This window comes from Bufo bufo, chromosome 7, assembly GCF_905171765.1.
Source record: "Bufo bufo chromosome 7, aBufBuf1.1, whole genome shotgun sequence".
NCBI classification, from domain to species: Eukaryota; Metazoa; Chordata; class Amphibia; order Anura; family Bufonidae; genus Bufo; species Bufo bufo.
The window spans coordinates 140,816,119-140,835,439 of record NC_053395.1 but is presented as its reverse complement, the minus strand read 5'-3'; the positions used below and the strand labels follow the sequence as shown (position 1 = coordinate 140,835,439).

At 42.1% G+C, this 19,321-nt stretch overlaps 1 protein-coding gene across 1 annotated transcript in view; it reads left to right on the top strand.

The window, feature by feature from the left end:
- Positions 1–18,659, top strand: part of LOC121008793 (T-cell-specific surface glycoprotein CD28-like) — a 158,465-nt gene extending 139,806 nt beyond the window's left edge. Inside the window, exons 3-6 of the mRNA XM_040441487.1 lie at positions 12,982–13,332; positions 15,871–15,888; positions 16,479–16,579; positions 17,369–18,659. Coding sequence (XP_040297421.1) covers positions 12,982–13,332; positions 15,871–15,888; positions 16,479–16,579; positions 17,369–17,491 — 593 coding nt within the window. The 3' untranslated portion in view covers positions 17,492–18,659. The remainder of the gene's footprint in view (positions 1–12,981; positions 13,333–15,870; positions 15,889–16,478; positions 16,580–17,368) is intronic.
- Positions 18,660–19,321: the final 662 nt, after the last annotated feature.

The window sequence follows — 19,321 nt, the reverse complement described above, 5'->3', positions numbered from 1 at the left end:
CCTTCCCCCTGTGTGTGTGTGGACGTGACCGTTACAGCGATCCCTTACAATATATATACAGTATATATATATATATATATATATATATATATATCACTAAATACCACTAACTGCAGGTATTTTTTCACCCAAACAAAATAAATAAAAATAAAATAAAAATGTGCAGATGTAAATGAGCACACTACTGATCTTTGCTCTGCAGCACGCACGCACACAGATCGTGCGTGCAAAAACTGTAGTATAAAAATTCACTACAGTGATCTGCAAAATACACGCACGCAGATAGTGTCTAAACTGACACTAACTGAATATATATCTATATCTAACTAACTGCAGGTCTTTTTTCACACAAAAATGTGCAGATGTAAATGAGCACACTACCAATTGGTGCTCTGCAGCAAAAACTGTAGTATAAAAAATTCACTACAGTGTTAAAAAAGTGAACACTGGCTAAAAATGTATTTATAGCTATATATATATATACAAGTCAGGTCCATAAATATTGGGACATCGACACAATTCTAACATTTTTGGCTCTATACACCACCACAATGGATTTGAAATGAAATGAACAAGATGTGCTTTAACTGCAGACTGTCAGCTATAATTTGAGGGTATTTACATCCAAATCAGGTGAACGGTGTAGGAATTACAACAGTTTGCATATGTGCCTCCCACTTGTTAAGGGACCAAAAGTAATGGGACAGAATAATAATCATAAATCAAACTTTCACTTTTTAATACTTGGTTGCAAATCCTTTGCAGTCAATTACAGCCTGAAGTCTGGAACGCATAGACATCACCAGAAGCTGGGTTTCATCCCTGGTGATGCTCTTCCAGGCCTCTACTGCAACTGTCTTCAGTTCCTGCTTGTTCTTGGGGCATTTTCCCTTCAGTTTCGTCTTCAGCAAGCGAAATGCATGCTTAATCGGATTCAGGTCAGGTGATTGACTTGGCCATTGCATACTATTCCACTTCTTTCCCTTAAAAAACTATTTGGTTGCTTTTGCAGTATGCTTTGGGTCAATGTCCATCTGCACTGTGAAGCGCCATCCAATGAGTTCTGAAGCATTTGGCGGATTATGAGCAGATAATATTGCCCGAAACACTTCAGAATTCATCCTGCTGATTTTGTCAACAGTTACATCATCAATAAATATAAGAAAACCAGTTCCATTGGCAGCCATACATGCTCACGCCATGAAACTACCACCACCATGCTTCACTGATGAGGTGGCATGCTTGAGATCATGATCAGTTCCTTTCCTTCTCCATACTCTTCTCTTCCCATCACTCTGGTACAAGTTGATCTTGGTCTCATCTGTCCATAGGATGTAGTTCCAGAACTGTGAAGGCTTTTTTAGATGTCGTTTGGCAAACTCTATTCCGGCCTTCCTGTTTTTGAGGATCACCAATGGTTTACATCTTGTGGTGAACCCTTTGTATTCACTCTGGTGAAGTCTTCTCTTGATTGTTGACTTTGACACACATACACCTACCTACTGGAGAGTGTTCTTGATCTGGCCAACTGTTGTGAAGGGTGTTTTCTTCACCAGGGAAAGAATTCTTCGGTCATCCACCACAGTTGTTTTCTGTGGTCTTTCGGGTCTTTTGGTGTTCCTGAGCTCACCGATGCGTTCCTACTTTTTAAGAATGTTCCAAACAGTTTATTGGCCACGCCTAATGCTTTTGCTATCTCTCTGATGGGTTGGTTTTGTTTTTTCAGCCTAATGATGGCTTGCTTCACTGATAGTGACAGCTCTTTGAATCTCATCTTGAGAGTTGACAGCAACAGATTCCAAATGCAAATAGCACACTTGAAATGAACTCTGGACCTTTTTTCTGCTCATTGTAATTGGGATAATGAGGGAATAACACACACCTGGCCGTGGAACAGCTGAGAAGCCAATTGTCCCATTACTTTTGGTCCCCTAACAAGTTGGAGGCACATATGCAAACTGTTGTAATTCCTACACCGTTCACCTGATTTGGATGTTAATACTCTCATATTAAAGCTGACAGTCTGCAGTTAAAGCACATCTTGTTAGTTTCATTTCAAATCCATCGTGGTAGTGTATAGAGCCGAAAATGTTAGAATTGCGTCGATGTCCCAATATTTATGGACCTGACTTTAGAAATATAGAACTCTCTATATATATTTATATAAAGCCCTAATTACAATTTCTTCTTTTCGAACCATAAAAAGGAAAAATTGGCAAAAACACAGATGTGAAAAAAAATGTGCAAAGAATAATCCCCAGGTGCTGATCAGGCAGGTATGCACTGAACAGCACTTGGTGGTCACAGCTCGCACACAGAAAAAGTGGTGGAGAGCTGGAAAATTGTAAAAAAAAAAAAAAGTGCACGGACCAAATGGCGTCTGTAAAAAAAGGACGGAGGGTGGTTTAGGGATCTGGAACAGATGTTCTTCTTTTCTTCTTTCTTCAGGAAAATGTGAAATAGCAGTGGTGGTGCACCACAAGTCCCAGGAAGCCAACAGCAGCACAGAAAAGCAAGGAACCTCTCTACATGCAGTCACCAGCTAGAATGGCTTCTTGCAGGGAGGTTCAGCCCTTTCCTGTGCAGCTATAGTGCTGCCATTGGCTGGAGCGTTGTTCCAGCCAATCGCAGAGCTGTCAGGGGACGCCAAACAACAGTGTCCCCTGCCTCACCTCAGAGGAGACCCGTGCTGACCCCAGTTCAGCACCGGTCACCTCCCCCTGACCCCCACCCGACCTGCTCGGCAACTTCTTTCAGCTTTTGGCCCTGCCAATGCGGTCTTCATTGACCGCCCAATCGCAGTGCTTGGAGCTGCAGGGGGGTGTTGCTGCCATGGTGCACCGAATTCCCCTCGATCCTCCCCCAGCATGCGGCGGACCTTGCGCCGTACAGGTACGGCGCTGGTCCTTAAGCCACAACCAGCTGCGCCGTACATGTACGACACGGGTCCTTAAGGGGTCAGTGATATTGAGGATGGGATAAATAGCACCATTTCTATTTTCACAGATGACACTAAGCTATGTAGTACTTTGCAGTCTATGAAAGATTTCCATAAACTACAAGCTGACTTGGATACTATGAGTGATTGGGTATCAATGTGGCAAATGAGGTTCAATGTGGATAAATGGAAAGTTACGCATCTTGGTAGTAATAATCTCTGTGCTTCATATGTCCTAGGTGATGTAACACTGGGAGAGTCACTTGTAGAGAAGGATCTGGGTGTCCTTGTAGATCGTAGATTAAGTAACAGCATACAATGTCAATCAGCTGCTTCTAAGGCTACCAGGATATTCTCATGCATTAAACGAGGCATGGACTCACGGGACAGGGATATACGGTAATACTACCACTTTACAAAGCGTTGGTGTGGCCTCATCTGGAATATGCAGTTCAGTTCTGGGCACCAGTCCATAGAAAGGATGCACTGCAGCTGGAAAAAGTACAGAGGAGAGTGACTAAACTGATAAGGGGAATGGAGGGTCTTAGTGATGAAGAAAGATTACATTTATTTATTCTTGAGAAGAGACATCTAAGGGGGGGGCATGATTAACCTATACAAATATTTTTGCGCTTAACAGTGCCCTGCGCATGCGCCGGATCTTGTGAAGTCGGGGACAGTAAGCGCCGCCCAGCGAAGAGAATATTGATGAGCTGGGCGGCGCTTACTGTACCGGACTTCACAAGATCCGGTGCATGCGCCGGGCACTGTTAAGCGCAGCGCTTCAGAGCGGGGACAGCAGAAGCCGCCCAGCAAACTGAATATTCATGAGCTGGGCGGCGCTTCAAAGCGGCAGTTGGGGGAGGCTGGCTGGGCGCAAGAGAGGTGAAACGCCGCCCCTTGGGCAGATTGAAGACCGTTGGAGCAGGTTATAAAACTTAAGTTTACTGTATGTATAATGTGGACAGGGGGGATACTTAGATGATTGTAATACCCATTATAAGACCTGTACTGCCATATATATACCTCAATATGCTTATTGGCCCTGTCAGTGTCCCTTTAAGGCTACTTTCCTATTGGTTTGATATCTAGAATTAGCGAAGATGACAAATATGACGAATGTATACGTCATATTCCTCAAAACGAAGATAACGAAATATTCTCCATCTTCGTTTTAGCTACCTATTCGTCAGCTTCACTAATTCTAGCAATCAAATAGGAAAGTTGACTATAGAGACAGCTAAGTTTAATTCGCTATGCGATTATATTACTTTGCTTTTTTTTTTAATTGAATAGTTAAATACTTGATTATTATAATGATTCTATTTATAAAAATAAAAAAAGCAAAGTAATATAATCGCATAGCGAATTAAACACAGCTGTCTCTATAGTCAACCTTCCTATTTGATTGCTAGAATTAGCGAAGTTGACGAATAGGTAGCTAAAACGAAGATGGACAATACTTCGTTATCTTCGTTTTGAGGAATATGACGAATACATTCGTCATATTCGCTAATTCTACCAAGCCAACCATAGTAAACCAGGTCTAAGTTGAAATCGCAATTCGATTAATTCAAGTTATAATAATCGACTTGCGATTTCAACTTAGCACTGCTATATTCCATATTAGGCTAGAATTAACGAATATGGAATATAGCAGTGCCAAGTTGAAATCGCTATTCAATTATTATAACTTGAATTAATCGCATTGCTATTTCAACTTGGACCTGGTTTACTATGGTTGGCTTGGTAGAATTAGCGAATATGACGAATGTATTCGTCATATTCCTCAAAACGAAGATAACGAAGTATTCTCCATCTTCGTTTTAGCTCCATATTCGTCAACTTCGCTAATTCTAGCAATCAAAAAGGAAGGTTGACTATATAGACAGCTGTGTTTAATTCGCTATGCGATTATATTACTTTGCTTTTTTTTTTTTTAGAAATAGAATCATTATAATAATCAAGAATTATTTATAACTATTCAATTTTTTTTTTTAAATCAAAGTAATATAATCGCATAGCGAATTAAACTTAGCTGTCTCTATAGTCAACTTTCCTATTTGACTGCTAGAATTAGCGAAGTTGACGAATATGGAGCTAAAACGAAGATGGAGAATACTTCGTTATCTTCGTTTTGAGGAATATGACGAATATCATTTGTCATATTCGCTAATTCTACCAAGCCAACCATAGTAAACCAGGTCCAAGTTGAAATAGCAATGCGATTAATTCAAGTTATAATAATCAAATTGCGATTTCAACTTAGCACTGCTATATTCCATATTCGTTATATTCCATATTCGTTAATTCTAGCCTAATATGGAATATAACAGTGCTAAGTTGAAATCGCAATTCGATTATTATAACTTGAATTAATCGAATTGCGATTTCAACGTAATTCTCAAATCCGACAGTACATTCTAGTATGGAGACGTTCCCATGGTGATGGGGACGCTCCATGAGCACGGAAGTTGTTAGAAGCGGCAACGGGCACTGACTGGAGCAGCCAGGAAGCCAGGAATCCTAAGGACAGGTAAGAACTACTTTTGGGAAGTGGGAAAGAAAAAAGAAAAAAATATAACAATAAAAAAATTTTTTTTAAAAACGAAATATCGAATTTATAGCACTATATTCGAAATATTCGCGAATTAGCGAAGTGACGATATTCGCAAAACAATTTCGATATTCGAATATTCGCGCTCAACACTACTATCCAGTCACTGCATGGTGGTGTTATCCAGTTACTGTATGGCGGTTTTATCTGGTCTCTGTATGGAAGTATCCAGTCACTGTATGGCGGTGTTATCCAGTCACTGTATGGTGGTTTTATCTGGTTACTGTATGGTGGTGCTATCCAGTCACTATATGGTGGTGTTATCCAGTCACTATATGGCAGTTTTATCTGGTCACTGTATGGAAGTATCCAGTCACTGTATGGCCATAACTGTATCCCCTTCCCTGCCCTCGCCACCTTTTTTAGACCTGGCATGAGTGGGGAAAAGTTGCAGATTGCCGACCACCAGAACTAGGCTGTGCTCTGTCAGTCCATGGTGCTTCCCCTCTCTGCTCCGCTATGTACTATTGCTTATTCTGACACTAAGAATTGGTTCACATCACATTTTTTCCATCCGTTTAATGTGTACCAAAAACGTATACATTAACAGATGCTTCAGACTGATGCTATACAGTGGCGGACGTTCACCATACAGTTCCATAGTAAAAAAAGATATATGTTAACATATGTATTTTTTACTGGACTCTGCAGGATACAAAAACGAGGCGTGCTGCACATTTGTATATATCAAGCGGATAGAAAAACGTGATGTGAACGGATAGAAAAATGTGATGTGAACCCACTGGGGTGACGGGGGGGGTCGTGCAAAAACTTGCTGCGTGGCCCAGTCAGTTCTAGCTAGTGAGAGCCCCTTACACAGTATATTGATCCCCAGTGCCCCCTCCATACAATATAACCCCCAGTGTGGGGGCGACTGGGGGTCATTATTCTGAATGGGGGGCGACTGGGGGGCATTTTTCTGAATGGAGGGCCACTGTGTCCTCATTATACTATGTGGAGGGCCTACTGAGATTTATCGCCCAAGGGCTCACATGAACCTGGAGCCAGTCCTGTTAGTAAGTACGGTACCATATAAACATCTCACAAATACATTGGTCAACAGTAACCAAAAGGTGGCCAACCCATTTAAGGATGGTGAGTTGCATGACTTGAGATTTGGGTTCAAATCTAACCAAGGGTGCTTTGATGATTTGACCTATGACTTAAACTTATGATGTAATTTCTCCTTCCTGTTTTATTACTTTCAGCACTGTGCAATCATTTTAGGTAGTTGTGGAAAAATGCTGCAAAGTAAGAATGCTTTCAAAAGTAAAAGTGACAATAGTTTAAAGGGAACCTGTCAGCAGCAATAGCCATCCCAAACCGCCAGCAGTACCTTCAAGTAGTCGGCAGTGAGTTTTTAATGATGATTTTCTTAATGCATTCAGATGAAGCAGAAGTGGGAAAAAGGTTCTTTTATCCTCCGTCCGTGCCATTTTTCAGTCAGGCTTGAAGTCAAGGGACAGCGGCCTCTTTGCTTCAAGTCAAGGTAAGCGCGCCCCCTTCCCTGCCCCTTCGCCTGTGACTGACAGCTGGCTGTCGGGCATAAGCGCTGTCAGTCACAGTGAAGGGGCAGGGAAGGGGGCGCAGTTACCTTGACTTGAACGCAAACATCAAACATTGATTTGATTTCAATTTCTCTTTGTTTCTCTTTGTTCATTCACTTTGCATTTTGTTAATTGCTAAAATAAACTATTAACGATTCTATTTTTGAAAGCATTCTTACTTTGCAGCATTTTCCCCACACCTGCTAAAACTATTGCATAATAAATCCTGAGGTTTGTTGCAATTGCATTAAGGCTTAATGAATGTGTAGTCTAAATAAAGACAAATTCCCTTACGTCCTACCAGCAGCACAGATGGGGTTAACCACCCCCCATGGACTGGTAGGATCGGCGGAATTTTTAATGAGCCCAAGTAATAATTAAACACTTAAACCTCCCCTATAAAGGAGGGAATCACCTCCAGCCCATTGTGTTTTTTTCTGTCCTCCGGACAGGTGGACTAGGCAGTGATTCTCCCTCTCTTAGGGGGGGGGATCTTTTTTTCATGTTATCTGCGGGCTTTGCCTCCGCTTTTACTACTATGGCTTGTCCGGCAGCTTACCTGCTGCCGGCGCTGCGCAGCAGTGCTTCGCTGCGGTGCGTTTTTCGGCGCCCTCGGTTTTCTTCCTTGCGGCCGCTGAGCATGGCAATCTTCCGGAAGTGATGTTGGAATCTGACGTCACTTACGGAATTTTTCCTTGCGACGCGATTTCGTGTCATTATCGCGATTTTTTTATATATATAATTCGCGATTGGAGGTTTTATTGTATTCCTTCCTGGGGTGAAACCTTTTTATTTACTGATATGTGTTTTTCTCCTGGGGGCGGGGACTCAGTTCTGAACCACTCCCTCCCCTATTTAAGGAAACATTGTGAACCAGGTCGTTCTCTGGCTGCACATGCTTTTTAAGCTAGCTCCCAGAGTCCTATAAGCTGGTGTTCCTCCATTTATTTCTGGTCCTCATTTTCAGCTTCCGCCGGTCTGCCTTTCTTTTACCTTTCTCCTGAAACATTTATTGGTTGTTTACAAATGTTTTACTTATCCTTCTTTTCCTGCAGTGATGTCGCTCCACGGGATTCGAATGGCAGAAAGGCGGGTTCCAAGCGGAAACATTTAGCGTGCTATGATTGTAGCACGCTTTTGGAGGATAGCTGTCCCTACTCCAGGTGCGACGGCTGCCGTCCGAGGGTCCAAACTGAACCTACGATGCAGGATATGTATCAGTGGGTGAAGACCTATGTTGATGGATCCATCAAAGGGGTTATAAGCCTGCTAGATGAGAGGCTTCTCACTCAGACTCCTATGGAGTCTTCGGCTCCAGTAGAGAGACCTTCCGTAGTCTCCTTGAGTTCCTCCTCCTCCTCAGAGGAGGAGCTTACTTCATGCTTCTTTCCTCCTGATAAGACGCAAAAGTTGCTTAAGTCCATCAGGTCGGGGGACCATGATGTTGACCTGGGGGAGTCCTCTGATCTCGCTAGTCGGGCACTTCGTGTCTTTAAAGCGGATGAGACCCTCCTTTCTGTCATGCGCACAGAGTGGAAGAAACCCGAAAAATGTCAGATTCTAACTAAAGATTCAGAACCATGTTTCCGATGGCTAAACCCTTGGTGAAATCGTGGGGTTCCATTCCCAAGGTGGACATGGCGATTGCCAAACTGTCCAAGCACACTCTGGTTCCTGCGGACGATGGGTCGAGTCTGCAGGATCCCCTTGACAGGAGAGCAGAGTGCACACTCAGGAGAGGTTATACAGCAGCTGCAGCTTCCGCGTCCACGGCCATCGCTGCTACAGAAGTTCTACCTCCGGTCTTGATTAAACCAGATCCAGATGGATGTGGATCAGAAGGTGTCTCTGGCGGTCAAAGGTTATTCTAAGCTGAGTGTACCTGCACTCATCAGATTGCAGAAGATAAGCAGCTTAAGGCTTGGCGAATACCAGCTTGGGAGACTGGTTGGGAATCCCTAGTTCTGTTGACTTAAAAAAGCTTTCAAGACTGTCAACCTGGCAATGGATTTACTGTCTGATACAGCGCAACAACAGCTGAAGTTGGCGGCCAAAACCATGACCCTGGTATCAGCGGCCCGCAGGCCTTTGTGGCTTAAGCCTTGGGTCGCTGACAATTCCTCTAAATGTAATTTATGTAGCCTTCACTTTGAGCCCAACCATTTGTTCGACTCAGAGTTGGATAAGATTATGGAAGACCTGTCAGATAAAAAGGGGAAGAGTCTTCCCCATCAGTCCTTTCAGGGGCGGAGCAGACAAAACCGTGGTGGTAGGTCTGACCAGCAGTCAAGAGCCCGGAGGGACTGGGGAGCGCAGCAAAGAGGTTCGAGGCGCTCTCGTGAAGGAGCCAAGGATAAAAAATCCACATCCTGACTACGGGCCTCCTCAAGGCTCTTAGATGACTCCCGTGACTCCTGCCATCCTGCCAGAAGACTTCCCCACTCCCCTGCCTCATCTTCCCATCGGAGGTCAGCTCTTCCATTTCAAGGACATCTGGATCCGAGAGATTTCGGATCCCTGGGTCCTGAATGTCATATCAGAGGGGTACTCAATCAATCTTCTTTCTCTGTCTCCGGACAGGTTCATCAGAACCAAACTTCCACAGGCCGCAAGGCAGTCGGTTCTGGAGGCTTACATTCAGGATTACATCCACAAGGGGGCTCTGGAGAAGGTTCCGGCAGGGGAACGGGGGTTAGGGATTTACTCACCAGTGTTTCTGGTTCCCAAGGCATCAGGGGATCTCCGGATGATTATCGATTTGAGATTCTTCAATCGATACGTAAGGAAAGTAAGGTTCCGTATGGAAACCATCAGGTCAGTGGTTCACGTTCTCAATCCTGGAGATGTGACGGCAACCTCAAGGATGCATATTTGCACATCCCGATTCATCCTGCTTCCAGGAAATATCTCAGGATCTCGGTCCAGGTGTCAGGTGTCACCAGACACCTTCAGTTCGTTGCCCTTCCCTTCGGCATTTCTTCTGCCCCTCACACTTTCACCAAGGTGGTAGTTTCTATGGTGGCGGCCAAGACTCCAAGGACTGACCATCTTTCCTTATCTGGACAATTGGCTTTTAAAAGCCTCTTCCTTTGTGGTCCTGACCCACCATCTTCATGTAGCGATTTCCTTTCTGTTCCGCCTAAGGTGGATCATCAACTGGCAGAAGTCGAACGTGAGCCCGTCGACTTCAGTAAGATATTTAGGCTTCATAATCGACTCCGTTGGGAGATCTCTCCGGTTGACTCCAGAAAGAAGATCCCGAATACAGAACATGGCAGAATTCCTATCCGTGCCTTGGCGAGTTCCAATTTTGACTCTCATGAAGATGTTGGGGCTCATGTCAGCGTCTGCGTAAGCAGTCCCTTGGGCTTTATGGCACCTCCGGCCGCTGCAGTCGGAGGTTCTCTCCAAATGGAATGGCAGCCCCACCGGGCTGAACTCCCTGTGCTCCCTGTCTTGGCAAACTTGGCATTCCCTCAGATGGTGGAGCCATCTTTTAGATGGGAAGTCTATGACCCAGCCAACCTGGATCATATTGACAACAGATGCGTCCCAAGTAGGCTGGGGTGCTCATCCAGATGATTCTCCAGTGCACAGATCCTGGTCTACTCAGGAGCGGCTCCTCTCATCCAATCTCCACGAGATTCAAGCTATCCGGCTAGCCCTCCTTCACTTCGCCCCTCAGATCCGTGGCAACGCGGTGAAAGTCCAGTCAGACAATATGACTGCGGTACTTTACATCAACAAGCAGGGAGGCACAAGATCACTTATCCTCTTATCAGAGATCGGGGTGATTCTGGATTGGGCAGAATTGAACCTTTCACACTTATCTGCGATCCACATTCGAGGCTCCCTCAATATGATAGCGGATCGGTTGAGCCGCGGTCTTCCAACAGTGGAGTGGTCTTTACATCCGGAGATATTCAAGCAGATAGTCCTTAAGTGTGGAATGCCAGAGGTGGATCTTATGGCAAGAAGGTTCAACGCCAAGGTGGAGAGGTTTAGCTCCCTTTACAGGGAGGACAACCCCCTGGCGATAGATGTTCTGTCAATATCCTGGAGGTTCAGGCTGGCTTATATCTTCCCTCCCTTTTCCATGATACCGAGGGTATTGATGAAAATTCGTCAGGATCAGGCCTCGGTAATAGCCATCATACCGTTTTGGCCCAAGAGATCCTGTTTAACCCAGCTCATTCAGATGAGTCGGGGACATTATTGGAGGCTCCCCCCACTGCAGACCCTGGTGTCATGGGACACTCCCCTCTGCCCAGATCTGCACAGGTTCAACCTGACAGCCTGGAGGTTGATCAGTCCCTTCCCAGAATAGAAGGGCTTTCAGAGTCGGTCCTGAGAACGCAGTCTTATTCAAGAGCAGACTCTACTAAGAGAGCCTACTCACAGATTATGAGGATATTCTCTTCTTGGTGTTCCTCAAAGGAGGTGGCGTCTGCAGATCCGCCCCTCCCCATCATCCTTCAGTTTCTGCAAGATGGCCGTGACAAAGGCCTTGCTCCATCTACCTGAGGGTTCAAGTTTCAGCCATTTCAGCTTGTTTCAACAAGTCTTTTTCGCAGGACCCGCTCATCAAACGGTTCCTTAGAGGAGCTGAAAGATTAAAGCCTACAGTACTGAAACCCATCCCTCAATGGGATTTATCAGTAATTCTCAAGGGGTTAGCATCTCCCCCTTTTGAGCCTTTGGAGGAGGCAGATTTCAAGTTTGTCACATGGAAACTTGTTTTTCTCCTTGCTGTGACTTCGGCCAAGAGGGTCTCTGAGCTTCAAGCTCTATCAGCGCACGAGCCCTATACCATTTTGTTGCAAGACCGGGTCTTTTTAAGATTTCTCCCGTACTTTAGGCCTAAGGTTCCTTCTTTCCAGAATATCAACCAGGTGATATCCCTCCCGGTTCTTTCTAGACCTTCTACCTCCTCCGAGGAACCTGCTATACATCCTTTGGATGTCTTGAGATGCCTCCGGATCTATGTGGATAGATCAAGGAGTTCAGGAAAGATGAAAATCTTCTAATCCTGTTTGCCGGTAAGTTTAAAGGCCGTAAGGCGTCTAAACCATCCATCAGTCGATGGATTAAGGAGGCTAATGGGGAATCCTTTGTTTCCCAATCTCTAGACCCTCCGGGGTTTGTAAAAGCCCATTCTATGAGGGCTGTAGCTACTTCTTTTGCCGAGAGGAGTCTTCTTCCGCTCGACATGATTTGTAAATCTGCCTCCTGGAGCTCTGAATCCACATTCATCTCCCATTATAGACTAGATGCCAGATTAGCTGAGTACTCGGCCTTTGGGCAGACTATTCTTAGTTCTGCCAGGCATGATGGCCCTCCCTAGGGTTTCTTCTTGCTATCTCCCCATCTGTGCTGCTGGTAGGATGTAAGGGAATTGTTAATTTCTAACGATAATTTGTTTTCCCTTAGTCCTAACAGCAGCACACAAATTTCCCACCCTAGTAAGACTAGTTTTTTCTTGCTATAACACAATGGGCTGGAGGTGATTCCCTCCTTTATAGGGGAGGTTTAAGTGTTTAATTATTACTTGGGCTCATTAAAAATTCTGCCGGTCCTACCAGTCCATGGGGGTGGTTAACCCCATCTGTGCTGCTGTTAGGACTAAGGGAAAACAAATTATCATTAGAAATTAACGATTAAATGATTTGTCTTCACACAAAGTGTCATCATTCTAGCAAGTGTCTCCAAAACTCCATATTATTCTTGAGCTATTAAACAATAGCAAGCAGAGATCTGAAAAACTATATGGACAGAAATTGCATCACTTTATAACAACATATTTTTGCTGAAATTAAAGTGCACCTTTAGTTAATAATATGACTGCTGACTTTATGCATTTCTTTTTTATTCCCCACCAGTAAAAACCAGATACACTTTTGAGGCTCACAACAACAATAGTATAACGTTTTACCATAATATCAATGAAACAAGCAATTGCCATAATTTTTATAACACAAGCTGTGAATTCCGGGTGTTATTGTATGGAGGAATTAACAAGACAAGAAGATTTTTTGAAGGATCCTTTAATACTACCCTGCTACCCATTGTTTATAACGGATGCCAAGCAATTCCATCAGCAACTCAAGTCATCTTTCATCTACCCAGTCTCCGTGAGAATGATACAGATATTTACTTCTTTTGCATGGAGGTTGCTTATCCCCCTCCTTACATCTGCAAGTGTGACGAAGGCTCTATCATACAGGTCAAAGGTAAGTACAGACAATTGTTCCAACAAAACCATAGTGCTTAGTAGTGATAAGCGGCAGGGGCAATATCCGAATTTGCGATATTTCACAAATATTTGGTAGAATATTCATGATATATTTGCAAATTCAAGATTATTTTCTTGATTGTGAAAAATCGGCAATATAATTTCTGCGTAATGCGCCTGAAATACAGGCGTGTCACTATAGCTACATTTTTCAAGCTGCTAGAAGATTCCTGAGACTGGAGAAAATGGTTGGCATGGCAGAACATTACAATAGCTTTATATGCAGATAGAGTGCTCTAATATATTCGCAATTACAAAATCAGCACTAATGATGCGAATATTTAGGTGCAATACGTGCACAATTTAACAGGTCTGACTACTTATTAGTGATTGGTGCACTAAGTATTGTTGTGAACTTGTGACATCACAGCACTATGTATGTATGTATGTATGTATGTAGCATACATACAAACATACATACAAGCATACAGCACTATGTATGTATCATGTATGTATGGACAGCAGAACCTATCAGCTACACTATATCACTATCCAACCTACACTGACTATCTCCCACTAACTATCTGTATTATATATATAAGCTAACTAACTAACTAACTAACTAAGTAAGTAACTAACTATCTAATATAATGACACAGGAAAGCAGAGAGCACAGCAATAACACTGCTGTCTCTCTCAGATCTGCAAAATACTGCATACAAGGGCTGCTGGGGAGGTTCTTATATAGTAAGGGGTAGAAAACTTTTGTATTGGTTGCTAGGGATGTTGCTAAGCTCAGACAAAGACATTGCAGCCTTCTCATTGGCCCACAAGCAAAAAGGGAGGTTACTGAGAAAAAAAAAATCTAGAATATTCGAAATTACGAATATATATCACTATATTCTAAATATTCGCGAATTCTCGAAGTTAATATTCACTATTCGAATATTCTCGCCCGACACTACTGCTTAGCACAGCATCCTGTATCCTGAAGAACTTCCCATGTGATCTTTCATAGCAATAACCACATACCTGTTAGCTCTCCTGACGCAGCCATTCCAGTTGTTAAAGGTAGTCTGTCACCAGTGACCTCCCTATCTGACTGTTTGCATAGGCATAAAGCCATGTCCACCTGAATAATGCACAGTTTTTCTTTTGTTTTTCTTAATATTAAATTAGTCCTTTGGTGTAATGAGGGTGTCACCATTGCTCTTTTTGCTCCGAAACCCTGCTCCTTTCTGTGGCCGGCCCAGTGTTGAACTGGGGTTCCTTAGGCCCACCAGAGGCAATTATTTTTGGGGCCCAACCCTTATGTCATCAATAAAGTCTGATTTTTGATTCAAAGAAATAGACCTTAGTAGCAAGTGATTGGTTCCAAAGGCAGCTCCAAATACATTTTTTTTCTTCTGGACCTTTGGGGCTGTTAGAGTAGCTTTCTCTAATAAAAATTTAGTTTTCGAGGTTCAGGCGATTCACTGGCCAGGGGACATCAAGCACACACAAAGTTGGTGTACAATAGAGTCCAGGTTTCCCCTTCCTCAGTGTATATTTATACAGAAAGACACAAACACAAAACCAATCAGATGTTTATGATATAGAGCACTGACCAATCAGATTATAGATAACAGGGCATGATAGCCTCATGTGAGGACAAAGCAGGTTATAGTGGAATATGTGGACGGGGTCTGCCTAGCCTTAGCCCTTGGCAACCGAAACAAGTCTTGTAGCCCACCCCCTCCCACACCTTATATTGGAATGTCCTTTAGCAGTTTAGAAAAGTTTGTTTTGAAGACAAAATTGAGTCAATTACATTAACAGGGCCCTCTATGGCATAAGAGCCTGGGCCCGCCGGAGGATCCTCTGGTACTTTGGTAGGCCAGTCTGATGCTGGGCCTGCCTCTTCCTTGCTGATTTGCCATTGCCTGGCCCTGTCAATCAAAGCAGTGAGGGAGGAGCTGGCCACAGAAATGAAGCCGGGGTGCAAGAAGAGCAAAGATGACACCCTCATTGCACCAAAAAACATATTTGCATATTAAGAAATAGTATCATAGTTTATAACATATCAGAACGGATCCTCATTACAAATATCATCACAAATTACATCACTCTGTTGCTGTACGTCTTTGATTGGTCACATTGATGTACATTTTGATTGGTTATTTGATATTTAGAATCCATAACAGCAAGGTGCTTGCGTCATTTATTCTTAGGCTGACTGACCCCCTGGGCTCAGGGGATGACTATTAACTCATTCGAAACACAGAGGGAAACAAGGTAAAGTCCCAGAGTTTGGGACTTGTCCTAAAATTGCTGCAATACCATCATTATTTTAAAAACTCTATCTTTTTTATTTTATTTTTCTGTTATGTTATTTGTTATTTTATTTTATTGAAGAGACATCATTATTTTTTACCTTATTGATTATTCCTAAATACCACAAATCTTTTTGCAGTGTTGTAATTGCTATTGCATTATAACAAGTACATTGGAGGTTAATCAGTTTTTCTCATATATTACGTTTTATCATTTTTGACAGGAATTTTCACGAAAAAAGGTAAGTACGATCTCCACTGTATGGTCAGGGCCATCTCCTTTGCAGAAATAGTGTCATAAATACATGTATATTATTCAATTGAATAAAGTACCAATAATGCCATTACTTTTTATCATTCTAATGCTTTGTGCACATGGCAGAGCTATGTGCAAAGAATCTGTAAGGAGGCATGTGTTACGGTGATGTAGTCACTCAACTAGCTTTTTCCATTCATAGATCCATATGTGGGTTTGTTTTTTCGGGAAAAGTTGTACTTTCTAATGCCATCATTTAATATGGCATACAATGTAGTGTCTGTGCAGCTGAAGGGGTTAAGAATCCTAGGAGAGAGCAGGCAGCCCGGCAGTGAAGGGGGGCATGGCCAGCACAGTGACATCTTGTTTACAGGCTTGTGCAATGAACTTTATCAGAGCAGGGAGAGAAGCTGACATCACAGGTCATGTGACCCTCAGTCAAATCTGATAAACCAGGCACTGCAGATAAAGTGAGTTAATTGTAAAGTTGTTATATTTGCCTAGTTAGGAACATAGAAAGAACAAAAAAAAAAAAAAAAACAACTCGGACAATCCCTTTAATATTTTTTTTTCCAGAAGTTGTAGAAATTCAGAATCTGCCCCTGAGTCTTTTGATAATACTGGGATGTCTTACAGCATACAGCCTTATAATCACTACATCATTTGTATATATTATGGTAAGGAAACTATGGCTCATTTTTTGTTTTATTACTTTGTAAATTACACCCAATAAAAATGAAGCATTGAATAGCTTTATTGCCACTTCAACAGCAACTCCATAGACATACTGTACATATGCTTTCTTTTGATGCCCCACTCATATTACATCTAACCATATCATACAATTCCTAATTATAAGTCTCCTACAGAATAATGGCCAAATATCAATGTCATATCTCAAATGAATAATACTTCCATACAGTTGCCTAAATGAAAAAGTTATACAGTACTGCAGTGGCACACAATGTAAATATCACCACAAAGTACTCTAATAATATCCACAAACAGTAACCATGGCTCTAATAACAGTGCTATACAATCTCTTAAAAGGGGTTGCCTGCTTTTTTATATTGACAACCTATCCATAGTCAGCCCCCCACCGATGATGAAAACATAGCGCTCGACAATGCAGCGGTGTGCAGGTGTAATTACAACTCCACCGTCCTCATTCACTTCAGTGGGGTGGCTCCTTCCTACTCAAGAAATTAGCTGCAATGTGGACGGCGAGCAGGTAAACAGACAAGAGAACACTGCACTCATACGATTGCTGCGTTCTCTTCAAACAGCTGATTGGTGGGGTGCCAGCAGTTGGCTCCCCCACCAATCTGATATTGATGACCTATCCTAAAAAAGCAGAAAACCCCTTTAGTACAACTCCTCCAAAATGAACATTATGATTCGTGGTAGAGGCTCTTGTAATACTGTCTTCATTTCCTTATTACAAATATGCAACTTTTTTTTTGCAGAGAAACAAAAGAAGAATGCAAATTCAACAGAGTGAATATATTAATGTTGTCCCACGACGCCCAAAGAACCATAAGCCCTGTGTTCCTTATGCCACTAATCCTGGTCACCCTTTTAATCGCTGACAACTGCATATGCTGAGCAACTATTCCATCTGTCTGTGTTTACCAGGATTGTTACAACAGCAAAACAGAAGTCTATATGCTGATTATCCATATCAATGTTTTCTGATTTATTTTTTATATTAGTTTGAGAAGGTTATCTCATTTTCATTATCTAATTAAGAAAAATGGCACTTCATAATCTTCTATGACAATTACCTTTTAAAGTAATACATAATGAATGTTATATAAGAAAAAATATGTATGCTAAATCAACACAAGGCAGCAGTAAATAAAATATATAAATTAAGAAATAATAATTAAAACAAATAATTTATGCCCTGTCTGGCATAAAACAGAATCTTTGGCAATAAATCTTAATTGAAGGGATTGACCCATCTGGCCATAAATGTTGAGATGGGACAAAGCCTTTAACATAATTTCTGGTTTCATATTAAGTGCACATTAATATTCTCCTCTGCTGCAGAAAGTGGTGTTAAAAAGTAACAAACTTTGGCGCACGCTGCTGTTGCACAGGATTTTTTGACCTTTTTGGGGATTTTACTCATTGGCGAGCAATGAGGGGCCGGAGTAGGTGGTCTGTCACATGTATTATAATCTACACAAGGAAACTGGCCTAGATTATAGCAGAGATCTAGACGAGCCCCATTGCTGGTCTAAATCTCTGCTTCGTTGCACAGACCTGCAAAAATGCACCACAAATATAAAGATGAATGCATCTATTTATAATTGCAGTGCATTGAAAGCAAGAAGGGGAGAGATTAAGACTGGGAAACTGTATGGGAAACTGAAATCCTTGTTCTCATATATAGTACTGGAGATACAAGCACTATTGTTGCCATCAAAAGGGTGGGAACCTCAAAGAAACACCAACCCAATTATACGTCATATCATGCAATGGATATGTCACAATGTGATAACTTTTGTTATAAACAGAAGCCATTACATCAGTGTTAACAGAACCTAATATGCATTATTATTTATTATGAAAAGATATATTTTTATGACTGCAAAAATGTATCATATTTTTTTAAGAATTAATTTTTTAATACATTGCATTAAATCAAGATTTGTCATTGTCCTGTAGGAATAAAATGATTTACATTAAAATATGTCCCCAGAAAGAAAAAAAAAATATTCTCATTTTCCTGTTCTTGTAGGCATGCTGTCACCAGTTCAATTCAATTCATATAGCAACTGCTGCATATAGCAATGGCTGCTGCTGAGAAAATCTTGTATTTCATGGTGGCCATTCAGATGAATGCCCATTATTGTAACACAAGGAAGGCTCTGACTAGTCTAGCTAGTGGATTTCTGTTCTGGCTCATATAGTGGGAAGAGAAAGTAAGAGAATTACCTGGATTTCTGCCTTAATTGCTAATAAAATGTGGCTTGCTTTTTATCTGTCACAAGTATAGACAAACACAATTGAACTAATGACACACAAACAGTTGCACCAGTCATGTCTTGAGCAAACAGCTACCGTGTAGTTAATAATGTGAAGAAATCAAGATAATTCCAAGCGGTTCATATACTGTACTCTGACAACAAAAATGAGTACACCCCTAAGTGAAAATAGCCAAATTGTGTCCAATTAGTCATTTTCCCTCCCCTGTGTTATGTGACGTTTTAGTGTCACAATGTCTCAGGTGTGAATGGGGAGCAGGTGTGTTAAATTTGGTGTCATCACTCTCATACTCTCTCATACTGGTCACTTGAAGTTCAACATGGCATCTCGTAGCAAAGAACTCTCTGAGGATCTGAAAAACAGAATTGTGGCTCTACATAAAGATTGCCTAGGCTATAACAAGATTGCTAACACCCCGAAACTGA